Source organism: Sceloporus undulatus, chromosome 3, assembly GCF_019175285.1.
Source record: "Sceloporus undulatus isolate JIND9_A2432 ecotype Alabama chromosome 3, SceUnd_v1.1, whole genome shotgun sequence".
NCBI classification, from domain to species: Eukaryota; Metazoa; Chordata; class Lepidosauria; order Squamata; family Phrynosomatidae; genus Sceloporus; species Sceloporus undulatus.
The window spans coordinates 2,753,172-2,766,504 of record NC_056524.1 but is presented as its reverse complement, the minus strand read 5'-3'; the positions used below and the strand labels follow the sequence as shown (position 1 = coordinate 2,766,504).

The 13,333-nt window shown below is 42.3% G+C and overlaps 1 protein-coding gene across 2 annotated transcripts in view; it reads right to left on the bottom strand.

Annotated features, from left to right (window-relative positions):
* The window catches only part of PDE2A (phosphodiesterase 2A), a 528,828-nt gene that overhangs the window by 22,082 nt on the left and 493,413 nt on the right, over positions 1-13,333 (bottom strand). For both annotated transcript variants that reach the window (XM_042457505.1, XM_042457506.1), the window contains 5 exons: positions 11,584-11,623; positions 10,127-10,190; positions 5,659-5,737; positions 3,100-3,277; positions 626-738 (listed from right to left, as the gene is read on the bottom strand). In XM_042457505.1, coding sequence (XP_042313439.1) covers positions 626-738; positions 3,100-3,277; positions 5,659-5,737; positions 10,127-10,190; positions 11,584-11,623 — 474 coding nt within the window. The remainder of the gene's footprint in view (positions 1-625; positions 739-3,099; positions 3,278-5,658; positions 5,738-10,126; positions 10,191-11,583; positions 11,624-13,333) is intronic.

Below are 13,333 nucleotides of genomic sequence, written 5' to 3'. Positions count from 1 at the left end.
ATCATCATCATCATCATCATCATCATCATCATCATCATCATCATCATCATCTCCTCCTCCTCCTCCTCATATGAGCCTTCCTGAGCTCACCCCTGTATATCCCCAGTAGAGGCGAGCTGAAGGTCTGGCTTGCAACCAGAATGTAGCCCTATGCAGCTCCAGCCCAGGCAATCTGAAGGCCTATTCACACATGGCTTGCCTGAACTCTAAGTTCTTCAAGGGAGACCTTTCTCTCAATCCTTCTCCCTCAGTGGGAACATGAAGCAGGGTCTTTTCAGTGGTTGCTCCTAAGCTCAGGAACTTTCCATAGGGAGGCTAGGCTGGGCCCCTCCTTGCTGTCCTTCCACTGGCAAGTGAAGGCTTTTCATTTCACCAGGTCATTGGGAAATGAAATTTACAAGAAAAGGACTTTTGGGGGTGCTGGTGCTGGTACTGTGCTGCTTCCATTTTTTTTTAATCTGCAAACCGACATTAGAATTCTATACATTTGCCATTTTAATTGTAACTTCCTGCATATTTTTGGATGCTTGCACTTCTATTCATTTTTCAAACTGCCCCAATCCCAGCTTTGGGGGAAAGGTGGGGTTTTAATGAAGAGATAGACAGACAGATGGGAATAGCTTACGTGGGCGATGCTGATGCCACAGTAGATGGAGAATGCGGTGGCCAAGTCCTCATCAAACTTGCTGAACCAGGGCCCATTGATTTTGTTAACCAGCTCCGCCACACCGATGACTTCTGTAGGAAGGAAAGGGGAAGATGAAGGAAATTATCATATGAGGGACGCCCCATCCCTGTCCCCATCGTGTTCCTGTCCTTCCCACGTGATCCTTGTGGGCAGAAACAGGTTGCGGCATTTGCTCGTACCCCTTTAAAACACTGAAAAGCTGGTCTGAGTGGGGCAAGGCTTCGTGGGAGCAGAAAGGAAAGGCCCCAGTTTAAATTTAAAGTTTATTTTTTAAAAAGTTGTTATTCTTTTAAAATTTTCTTTAAAAACATGCCATACAGTCTGCCCTTGCCATATGCGGGGATCCGTTCTGGACTCCCCGCATAAGGCAAATTTCACATATACTTGAGTTCCATTTAAATGAAGGGCAGTGCGCTCCCATGTGCCGCAGCACACATGCATCCTAAGAGTCCAGAAACCATGTCAAAGCCATGCTCCAGTCCTAAGGACTGGAGTGCAGCTTTGGCGCAGCTTCTCACCTCTTAAGATGCGTGTGTCATTTAAACAGCATGCCTCCAAAGTGACCCAAAGCAGCTTCATTTTGGCCTGTCTGTATGGGGCCATAGAATCATAGAGTTGGAAGATTACTACATACAGCTTTTAAACCACAATTACATAATGTTAACTTTGCTAGTTGTTTATATCACAATTATTGCTACTGCATTCAGTGATGTACGGGAATTACAACTGATGAGTAATATTAATACAAAAAACAACGGGAGCGTGGCGCCATGAGTTACTGCTCCGGGTGACGCCAACCTGAGTAATGCCACTGCCCAAGACTGCTTAAGAGTCATTTGTAAATAAGGCCTTTAAAACATGAACCCTGTTCTCACCACAACTGTGTTCATTAATAAAAATGGAAACATACCAAGGTTTTGCACAATTGCAAGCTCATTGACATGTTTCCCCCGTCAATGAAAAGGGATGTCTGAACTGCATTTTGGAGACAGAGCAGCTATGGGTTGGAGGCATTGTCATGTGATAAGTGTTGCCAAAGATGCTTTTTTCAAACTGTAATTGCGGTTTAAAAGCTGTGTGTAGTAATCTCCTAAGACTCTGCACCTTCAGCTATTGTGCATTTTGTGCAATACACACAATCATCATTCAGAAAAGCCCATGCTTTCCAGAAATATACTTTTTTTGGTACAAAATCATTATTCCCCCCCCCCCCAAAAAAAGCTACCAATTTTGCTTTTAAAAGGTGTATTTCTATGCATAATGTTTTCCCCAAACACTTTGAGTTTTGTTAATACTAGGAATTCAATTGTTCATTAATGTTCTTCTCAAAGGAAGCAAGAAGTAATTTTAGCAATGTTCTTCTTGCTGTGAGAAAGTCTGCAAAAGCCACACAGTTTTCCAAGTCCAGTTATGGTTTGGGACTAATTCTGTACAAAATCCAGACATGGTTGATTTGCACAGAAAGTAACTTTTTTATATATGCAGGAAAACAGCATTTTCTGAGGAGCACAACCTGTTTCCTTCACAGAAAAGGCTCTTTTCTCAACTAAATGCACATTTTGCACAAAGAAAGTCTCTCATTACAGCATTTTATGCCTAGGAAAATATATTTTTGCACAGGGAATAATATTCTTGAGCAGAAAATGCTGTTTCATGCACAAAACAACCATATGTGAATTTTCCATAAAATAAGTCCTAAACTACATATATTCTTCCCAGTCCAGAATATTTCTCATCAGGGTTTCTTAACACCTGAAAAACATTTTTACAACCTATTTTGGGGAATATTTTCCAATATTCTTTCCATCTCTAGTTAATACCAAGTAAAAACTCTCTGTGTTGTTGTTTGGGTTTCCCAAATGTCAGGAAATCCATTTTTTTCAGGTAGGATATAGATTCTGTAAAATATCCTTTCTGCCCCAAGACTCCACTAAAGAGAAGAAATGATTGTGGCTGAAATAATAACATTTTAAAAAGCAGATGAAAGGAGAGTCTTTCAAAAACGAAGAGTGAACTTGATCTCCATTACCAACTGGGAGCTGGAGAAACTTGGTTGAGAGTGAACTCCCTTCTCTTCTAAGGCTGCATCTACACTGCAAAATTAATGCAGTTCGACACTGCTTTAACTGCCACGGCTATAGATTCTTGGGACTTGTAGTTTTGGGAGATATTTAGCTTTCTCTGTCAGAGAGTTCTGGCTCCACAACAAACCACAAATCCCAAGATTCCATAGGATGGAGCCATGACAGTTAAAGTGGTATCAAATTGCATTAATTCTGCAGTGGGGATGCAGCCTAAGACCTCAGAAACTCACAATGGGAGAGGAGAAGTCTTCAGCATTTGAGCAATGGGAGATACACAGTGTACCAATGGAGTTTTGTGATGTACAAGTCGCTGCCTGGCGCCCTCACCTTGGTTCTCATCCTTGATGGGGAAGCAGAGGATGTTCCTGGTGCGGAACCCAGTACTGTCGTCCACCCCACGGTAGAAGAGCGGATGGGAGTAGGCGTCCTTGATGTTGAGGATCTTCCCCGTTGTGGCCACATGGCCTGCGATGCCCTGATCCGCTGGAATCCGGATCTCGTAGCTCTGAGTCCAAGCAAGGAGGAGAGACACGAAACATGGGTATCTATGCACCACGGATGTAGCTCCCACCACAACACCTTATTTCTAGATGGGCATCCTTTGGTAGAATGATTCCTGTTTGGATTACTGTAATGTGCTCCAAGAGCCAGCATGGTCTAGCGCAGCGGTTCTCAACCTGTGGGCTGCGACCCCTTTGGGGGTCAAATGACCCTTTCACAAGGGTTGCCTAAGACCATCAGAAAACACATATTTCCAATGGTCTTAGGAACTGAGACACTGGTTGGGGTCACCACAACATGAGGATCTGTATTAAAGGAGGATCGCATCTTTAGGAAGGTTGAGAACCACTGGTCTAGTGGCTAAAGCAGTGGTCCCCAAACTGTGCCCTTTAAGAGATTTTGGACTTCAGCTCCCAGAAGCCTCAGCCATGCTGACCAATAATCTGGGATTCTGGGAGCTGAAGTCCAAAATCCCTTAAAGAGCACAGCTCCAGGCAAGAGGAAAGAGCTGAGTGCAAATCTCCAACTCAGCTGGTAGAGCAGCAGCTTGCTATAATTTGCAAGGCATAATTGATTTCTTGCTGCACCTTGCAAAGACCCTGTGTGTGTTTGACTATATATTTATTATTATTATTATTATTATTATTATTATTATTATTATTTATCTTCCTCTTTCTTCATTACTTGTTGTGGTGCTAGGGCTCACCCTCCACTCTGTTCTGCATATATGCATATGCCTATTTGCTAGAAGCAAATAGGATATATTAAAAGTACCTTATCCAGTGTCTCTAAGTAAATCAGAAGGAAAAATCCCCTCATTTTACCTTAATCTGGGAACAGTCCCTTTAAACTAAGTTTTCTGCCTTAATTGCCAAACAGGAAAATATTATTCTATCCTACTCTCTTTGTTTGAACAGCAAGCTGTGAGCAACAGTGGCTGGTGCTTAGTGTATAAGTTCAAATGAAATCACTTGGGAACTTCCCTAAACCTTAGGCCAGCCTGATATGATGCACAACGGGCAACCCTCATTCATTCATTCATTCATTCAAACCCCTCCTTATTTGATTTTATTTATCTATTGAATTTATAACCTGCCTCACACCCTAAATGGGATTCAAGACGGCTAATGCAAAAAAGATGCTGCTTAAAAAGTAATGTACAAAAGTTAAACATCAGTATTATCAGAAACATGTTTAAAAACAGTTAAAACATATTTAAAACATCTCCCTATCGCATATGATCCCTGGGTAGCATACCAAAATATATATCAATTTAACTGACTGCAACAATAGAACGTAGTGATTTCAGCAACCCAAAGGCATTTTAATATCATCTGACAACTTAGAACAACACAGATGTAGAGAGATCTTGTAACACCTTTGAGACTAACTGAAAGAAAGACGTTGGCAGCATGAGCTTTCCTAGACTAAAGCCTACTTCATCAGATGCATATAAGCTGCAAATGCATAGAAGATGCTTAAATGCATCTGAGGAAGTAGACTTTAGTCTAAAAAAGCTCATACTGCTAACTTCTTTCTTTAAGTTAGTCCCAAAGGTAATACAAAATCTCTCTACATCTCTGATTCTACAGCCATACCTTTGCATTTTAGAGCAACACAATTAAAATCACTCCAATCTGTTTTTGTTTTAAATTAAAATCATAAAGATTGTGCAAATTTGGGTTTAAAAATAACAAAACCATTTAGGTCTCCAGGGCTTTAATAAATGTACAGTTGGCCTTCCATGTTGGTGGCTTTCACTTTGCAGATTTCATTATTTGCGGATCTGATTAATATGTTCTCCCTAGGAATGTCTAGGTCCTCCGGTGCGGCTCTGCCAGAAGTTGACCATAGAGTCATGATAAGATTCCTAGAGAAAACACTTCTCTAGGCCTTTGTAGGTCCTCCAGTGCAATTCTATGGCCAACATCTGCTGCATGTTGGCCACAGAGTCGCACTGGAAGACATAGAGGTTTCTAGAGAGATGCTTGCTATGTATTTTAAGAGGCGGGGATTGAGGGTGTTGTAATATATGCTTTTTCATCTTTGTAAGCCGCCCCAATTGCATCTTGTAGAGGGGCGGGATATAAATAAATTTTATTATTATTAAAAAGTGGGGGGTTTATTTGCATTTCCCCCACTTTCTTGGGGTCCAGTGCCCCTAACTCCAGTAAATATGGCAGGACCACTGTACAAACCATTTCCCCCATCATGAGCTACCTGCATTTTTTTTAAAAAATGGAGAAAGCCCAATGACAAAGGACATGCTTTGGCCACCTCTGGGATGATGTTCCCTCCTACAAGGTGAATATAGGGACTGCGTTTTCTGTGACACCCCCTTACCTCTCCACTCAGCGCTCCCCATTTCTTCCCAGCTGTCCTTACCTCATCGTCCACCACTCCTCCGTCAAACACCTTGGCCACCAGTTCATGGCTGCTTCGGTCCAGCAGGAAAACAGAGCATCTGCAAGAAGAGTCCCCAACCCACCAAAAGGAAAGAAAAAGGTGAGAGAAGGTTTCTTCAGTCACCTGTCAAGGAAACAAACGCCTAGACAAGCCTCACATGTCTCTTGGCTATGGCGGCTGTCCTCACTGTCTTTTGCACTATAGCTGGCTTCTAAAGGAAAAGATGGCATAGAATCATAGAGCTGGAAGGGACCCCAAGGGCCATCCAGTCCAACCACTGCCATGCAGGGACTCCCAATCAAAGGACTCCCATTGACAGATGGCCATCCAGCCTCTGCTTAAAGACCTCCAAAGAAGGAGACCCCACCACTCTCCCAGGGATCGGGGTCCCCTGTCAAACAGCTCTTACTGTCAGAAAATTCCTCCTAAGGTTTAGGTGGAAACTCTGTTGGAGATGCTGCATGGCAGGGAGTTGGACTGAATGGCCTTTGGAGTCTCTTGCAACTCCATGATTCTGTGATTCTATCTGGAGGAAGAGCAGAAGTAAGGAAGGGAGGAATAGGAGAGGGAGGGAGGATGGAGGAAGGAAGGAAAGCCACTAGACCGATGGAATGCGGCAAAGGCTGAGGGCTAATGGAAGCTACATAGGGTTGTCAGAGTTAAAACTAGAGAGGCCCTGTACCTTGAAAGGTTGTGCAGAAGCAGGAATTTCAGCAGGTGTTGCTTGTCATGGCTCCAAGTAAGCAGCCACACCTGCTGAAATTTCCTCTTTGACAAAATCATTAAAGGTACAAGCATCCTCCCTACTTTCCACTCTAGCAAACCTAAAGCAACACTGGCCAGTTATTACCCATCAACCTCCCTGGCAGTGGCCTCATTGCAAGGCAGGCCATGCATCTGGTTCTGTGGACATGTTCCAGTTTCTCTGCATCCCTTGATCTAGACACTGAAGCCTAAAATCGCATTGGCCTTTTTAGCTGCCGCATCACACTGTTGACTCATGTTCAACTTGTGATCTACTAGGACTCCTAGATCCCTTGCCATGTACTGTTGTCAATCCAGGTGCACGCCCCCCCCCATCCTATAGTTATGGTTTTCATTCTTCTTGCCTTGATGTAGTACCTTGCATTTATCCTTGCTAAAATTCATTTTGTTAGTTTTGATTCCGTTCCCCAATCTGTCAAGGTCTGCTCCTGTTCTCTGGGGTATTAGCTAAGCACCCGCTTCCATTCAATGCCATCTGATAAGCATGCTTTCTATTCAATCATCTGAGTCATTTGTAAAAATGTTAAACAGCACTGCACCCGGGCCAGAACCGGAAAGCATTGCGCTGTTCACCTCCCTCCAGAATGAAGAGCAACCATAGCTGAAAACTGAGTTTAGTCTGTCAATCAGTTACAGATCCACCTATCTTCAAAAATATCATGGGTGATCTTGTCAAAAGCATCACTGAAATGAAGACATACTACATCCGCAGCAATCCCCTGATCTATTAAGCTTGTGATGCTATTGAAAAAAGAGGTAAGATTAGCTTGACATGGCTTTTGTTTGGAAACATCCATGCTGGGTTTTAGTAATCACAGCATCCCTTTCTAAATATGCGCAAAATGTCTAAGGATCAGTTCTAAAACCTTTCCTGCTATTAATGTCGAGCTGCCAGGAATTGCTGAGGTCTTCTTCTCGGCTGTTGCTGAAGACGGAGACAACATTTGCCTCCCTCTGGTCTGCTGGGACCTCTCCTCCTCCTCCTCCTCCTGGAAGATTATTGCCAGTGGCTCTGAGATTACTTCTGCAAGTCCCTTTAGTTCTCCTGGATGCCGCTCATCTGGCCCTGGAGACTTGAATTCATTTAGACTAGGCATTCCTTTACTAACGCTTCGCGTATTCTGAGCTGCCGTCTCTTTACTGCATGATTTAGTTTATTTTTTACCAGCCGGAGGACTGTTTTCCTTTTGGGAGAAGAGCGTGTCAATGAAGGCACTGAAAGGTTTGGCTTCCTTTGCTGTAAATATTACACCATTTTCTCTATCATTTGGTGCTGTTGTTTCCTTATTGCTCCAAATGCAGCCAGAAAACTTTTCCATGTATATGCTGCCACCCCGCTTTCTCCAGCCACAATCCTTTTTTTGTATCCCAATTTGTCTCTTTTTTGAAACAGAAGGAGAGAAGGAAACATTGCTTTCCAGCTTGCATGCTTGCTTGCATTAATTTATATACTGGATCCAGTTCTTTTGCGACAAGGTTTTCTGCAGAATGCAGATTAAGCTTTGTTGTTTCTTTGGAAGATTTCAAGACTTCCACATTGAGAACTATTCCTTGTGATTTTTACATGGAGATAGTTTTTCCTGGGCTACAGTTCAATAGATAATCAATTTCCCTAAATCTCTCCCTCCTTGTCTCTCTCTTAAAAAAACATTTAGATCATCTCCTATTTTATTCACTGATGAGGAGGATCAGCACTCTTATATTTTAAAATATTCCCTTACATTTTCACCTGGATGAATTTTGCTGGATTTCACACTTTGCAGCAGAATAAGGAGAGATTAGGTACTTCTTTCCCTGCTTTAAGCTTTTGGCCCAATTACTAAGGAGCTGGAAAGACAGTAAGCTGAATGAACGCAGCTAAGCGGATGGCAATGAGGTGGAGTGGAAGAAAGCAATAGTTCAGTTATTGGCCATCTTGCTTAATATAATGATAGCAGCTATTTCAACTGGTGTATTAATAGGGTCTGTTTCATAGTGTTTTCCCCAGTTGAGTTTGGGAAGAGCTAATGTAGATTGCAGATAATATTGTCTGCTCAGATCTGTGCCTCTTTAACCGCTGTTTAAAAAAACAGAGGGTTTTAAACAGAGGCTGGATGGCCATCTGTCCCAGGCAGGGCTTGGGTTGTGCATTCTTGCAGAGCAGAAAAGGGCTGGATTGGATGCCCTTGGGGCCTCTTCCAACTCTAGGAGCCTATGATTCTCGGCGACATGATAGCCATGTTTGTTTAAATATTTGAAGGGAAGCTATAAAGAGGATGGAGCAACCTTGTTTTCTGCTGCTCCAAAGACCAGGACATTAGGTTAAACCACATAAGAAACAGTACATCCTAAGAGACAGTGTTCCCATATAAACTGCGGCTCCTGTCTTGATTGTTTTAACAAATGGTTTTAATGATTTATTTTATATTTTATCATTGTTATATTTAGAATTTATGTTATATATGTGAGGAGGGAGGGGAGGGGGGTTTACTTATAGTGTACACATTTATTAGAGTTGTACTGCATTTTATTTGTGTATTCTATTTTATTATTGTATTGTATTTTACCATGATTGTAAGCCACTGAGATCCTAAGGGATTTATTATTATTATTATTATTATTAATGTTATAAGGTACAGGAAAAGAGATTCCTCCTAAACACTGGGAAGTATTTAAGATACTTAAAGAGAGCTGTTTGACAGTTGAATGAGCTGCTGCCTTGGAGGCTGGTGGAGTCTCCTTCTTTAGAGGTGTCTAAGCAGAAGCTGGATAGCCATCTGTCCCAAGAAGGGCTTTGACTGAGAGTTCCTGCATGGCAGAATGGGTTTGGACTGGATAGCCCTTGGGGTCTTTTCCAACTCTAGGACCCTATGATTCTATTCCACGATTCCACGACGGCATCTTCCTGTATGGCAGAAGAGGGTTGGACTGGATGGCCCTTATGCTCTCTTCCAGCTCTCAACGCTCCCCAAAAACTGAGCAGTTTTGGATTGTATGAGCAAAGAATAAATGTGAAATATATAAGAAATAAGAAATATATGCTTCCCTAGCACTTGGAGTGATTTTCATGGAGGTTCACGGTAGGCCTTTGCTATAAGTACTCCAAGTCAGAGGTATCACTGGGGGGGCTGTGGACCACACCAGGGGACACCCCAAAGGGGGGTGACCCCACTGCTCCTCAAACACCAACATTTGGGCAGAAAGAGGCTGTGGCATTCATCTGCTTCCCTTTAAAATGCTTTAAGAGATGGTGGGAGTGGGGGGGATAAAAGAGAGGCCCCTGAAATCTCCAATGTGTATATGTCAATACATTTAGGTTGTGTGTATGATATTGTAATTTGAAGATATAATTTTGGTTTTGTTTATGTCACAACTATTAGCATTATGTTCAGTAGTATATGGGAATTATGATTTAGGAGTAACGTTAGTGCAAAAAAGCATTACTAAGTGTTCTGTATGGTACAAAATGGGAGGAGATCAATGGATGGGGGGTGGCACCAGAAGTTACCGCACCAAGTGACACCAACCCCAGGGACACCAATGCTCCAAGCCACTGAAAAGGACAGTTGGAGGTCAGTTCTTTGCCAGAAGGGCCCCAATGTCCCCAGGAAGGGTCCAAAAGCACTTGGGAAGGTGCCCCCTCCCCCAGAGTTGACATGCTTTCGGGGAGCAGGTGGCAGAAACCCAAGACCCAAAGACTCACATTTCAGCATTGCTGAGATTCCGTGCTTCTGTGATGATCTCTTGCAGCAGCACCGAAACATCGTCTGCGAAGGGGAGAAGAAGAGGGTTGGAAGCCAACAGAGCAACAAAGCACTGTGGGTTTTGCTCTTTTAAGAAGAACTATCTGGGAAAAACTCTAGTGTTAATCCTGACAAGAGTTGAAACAATGAATCCATGGGAACCACCTACAGGCTTGACTCCCTCCTCAAGGACTGACTCCATACTTCTCCTCTAGTTGCATTTCAGGCATATGTATTTTTCGGGTGATTCGGACAAAAAATATCGTTCGCAACAAAAGCATTGTGGCATTGCATTCAATACAAGCAGCAGTTTAAAAGGCACAGGTACAAAGGATGGGTGTTTTGTGTCCTGTCTTTCTCTATACTGTAAATCCATCTATCCAACCAGAACGTAATAGTTGAATTAAATAGCAAAATGTTTTGAATTCCCTTTCAAAGGTTGAACCATTTTGCTTATTAATCAAACTATCAAGTGCTGTCTGTTAATCACAGGAGAGAGAGAGAGAGAGAGAGAGAGGAGTAATTTGAGGGTGACACAGATGAAAAAATGTTTGATATAATAAAAGCACCATGACATTATATACAATAAAAGCAACAATTTAAAAAGTGAAAGAACAGATTATGGTTGTTTTGTTTTGTCTTGTCTGTCTGTCTTTCTATTTATCTATCCATCCATCCAGAATTGTACTTGAAATATTAAGTGTTGCTTGTTAATCACTCCAATACATATATATATTAGGAATTAACATGAAAGGATGGATAGAAATGAAACATTTGTGGGTAACCCAGACAAAAATCACATATTCCAAACAAATGTAAGAATCTGTTTAGAAGGAAAAAAATTCCAAATGCTTTTTAAAAATTAAACTATAAAATTGAAATACTCAATATTATTTTTTAAAAAACCTCCATAAAACCAGACATCCGGGTGGTAAAAAGCAAAAGGATTTATTTCAAGCAGTTAAAAAGGGGGATATGGCTTTAAAATGCTTGTGGAAATAAGGTTTTAAATTGTCATGGAAACAGTCACAAAAAGAAGACCATGTTGTACCCCTTTTCAAGAGGACATGCTCTCGGTGGAATTTGCGCAGCCTTCCAGATGTTGTTGGACTGCAAGTCCCAGCAGGCTTTAACAGCACAGCCAAGAAATGCTGGGAACACAGGAAGACTTTCTGCCAAAAGGAAGCATTGCCACAGAGAGGCTTCTAACTTTTGTAGGTAAAAAAACCCTCAAGTACTTCCCATAGAGATAGCATCAGTGTTTGGAAAAGTTACTTTTTTGGCAACAGCACCTTGAATCCCCCAACCAGCATGGCTACTGGCAGAGATCTCCCACGCCCATCATGTCTTGCGATTCCTGCTGGCCCATGTCCACATCACTGACACAACCACAAAAAGGCTTTTCCCAGATACTAACCGAGATGAGTGAAGAGGTTCTTCGCCACTTGCAAAAGAGCCTGCAAGGGAAAAGGGGAGATGAAACCTTTCAGACTTGGTACGTAAAATCCCAATGTTCATCCAAGCGGTTGATCTGGATAAATTCTGCCAAGAAAACCCCACGATAGATTAAACCACTTTAGCATTGCCATAGCTCAGAAAGGACTTGAAGACATACAACAAATGCACCTGTATCCCATCCTAACAGGAGCAGGCCTGATCCTTACAACAAAGTGTCAAGGTGACGATGGTGGTCATGAATCTGCTCCAGGTTTTCGTCCAAACTTTCAAAGACACTATCCAAGGATATGAACCCTGTTTCTGATGAGGAGTCACTTCTGACTACACTGTCCTCCAATTCTAGAAGTGGGAATTAACCAAGGGAAAGCTATACCTAACCTAATTGATGTCAGACTAAATGGACGACAATTGTTGGGATCCTCTTTTTCCCCCCTTTTGAAGATGGGGACAACGTTTGCCCTCCTCCAGTCTGCTGGCACTTCTCCTGTTGCAAGCCACAGAGGCTAAGGAGAGATGGGCGCCACCAGAGCCACATGGAGCTTTAGGTACAATCCTACATATCTCCAAACTTAGAAATTTACTTTATATTGAAAGAAAACTCCCAGACTCTCACCCAGCGGGTGCCTTTTCCAAGCTCTAAGAGAAATGTCATGGCGTGCATGTTCATGCAAACCCATGGAGTCCACAGTAAACCACCACAGGGCTATTATTCTACAGGAATGTAATTTTTTACACTTGTCATTAACCAATTAATGCATGGCTGGGAATCCATCAACAGTCCTTACATCTCCAGTTTTCCTTCAAGGGTTACTCTCCTTCGCTTTGCTATTACTCTCCCTATCTCAGGGGTGTTAAAAGATGAACCACTTTGAGCACCAAATACACTAGAATGCTATTCAGATGTTGTTGTTTAGTGTGACTACGCAAACAATCTCACTTATTCCCTGGAAGACTCTCATTCATGTTTTGTGGTCCACATTTTTTTTATCGGAACCATATCTATACGCATCTCTGCAAATTCTGTTGCTCGCACATGACAGCAGTGTGAATAATGGAGTCGATGATGCAGATGCATTTGAAACAAGTTCAAGGCACGCAGAGTTTAATCCTGGGTCTATTTGCATCTGTTATTCACATAGCCAACAATGCAAATCTTTTGGAAAACTTGGGGGGGAAACCCGAGATCAATTATCCTGGGTTAAGTGGGGTTTTTAGCAGGCTCCCCCCACAAAAAAAAAAGCTTAATTGGATGCATTGAAATGCATGTGAACAACAAAGATTCAGCCCTTGTTCTACTGGGATTGTTTTCATAATCTTAATAACTGCTAGGAATGCTGCTGCTACCTGATGCCATTCCATGTAGTATCTGCCAGTGCCACAGGAGGGCACCTCATGCGTGCAGATTAAGCTGAAAGGGACGCATTCTTAATGTCAGCAATGTTAAATTTGCTTTGGAGACATTATTTCTAGGTGTGGAAGTCAGAATGACAGAGGTGTGGAATGTTGCTCTATAGAATAAGAGCCTAAGCTATAAAGCTGTATCATTGAATTGGATCCTTCAGGCTCCAGTATTTCCAATTTCTGCATATGGAAACTAAGGTGATGAAATTAAATATGGAAGCCAAGATGATGCAGTTGTACTCTGGCCACATCCCGAGAAGGCATGAATCATTGGAAAAGACAATAATGCTAGAAAAGGTAGAAGGAAG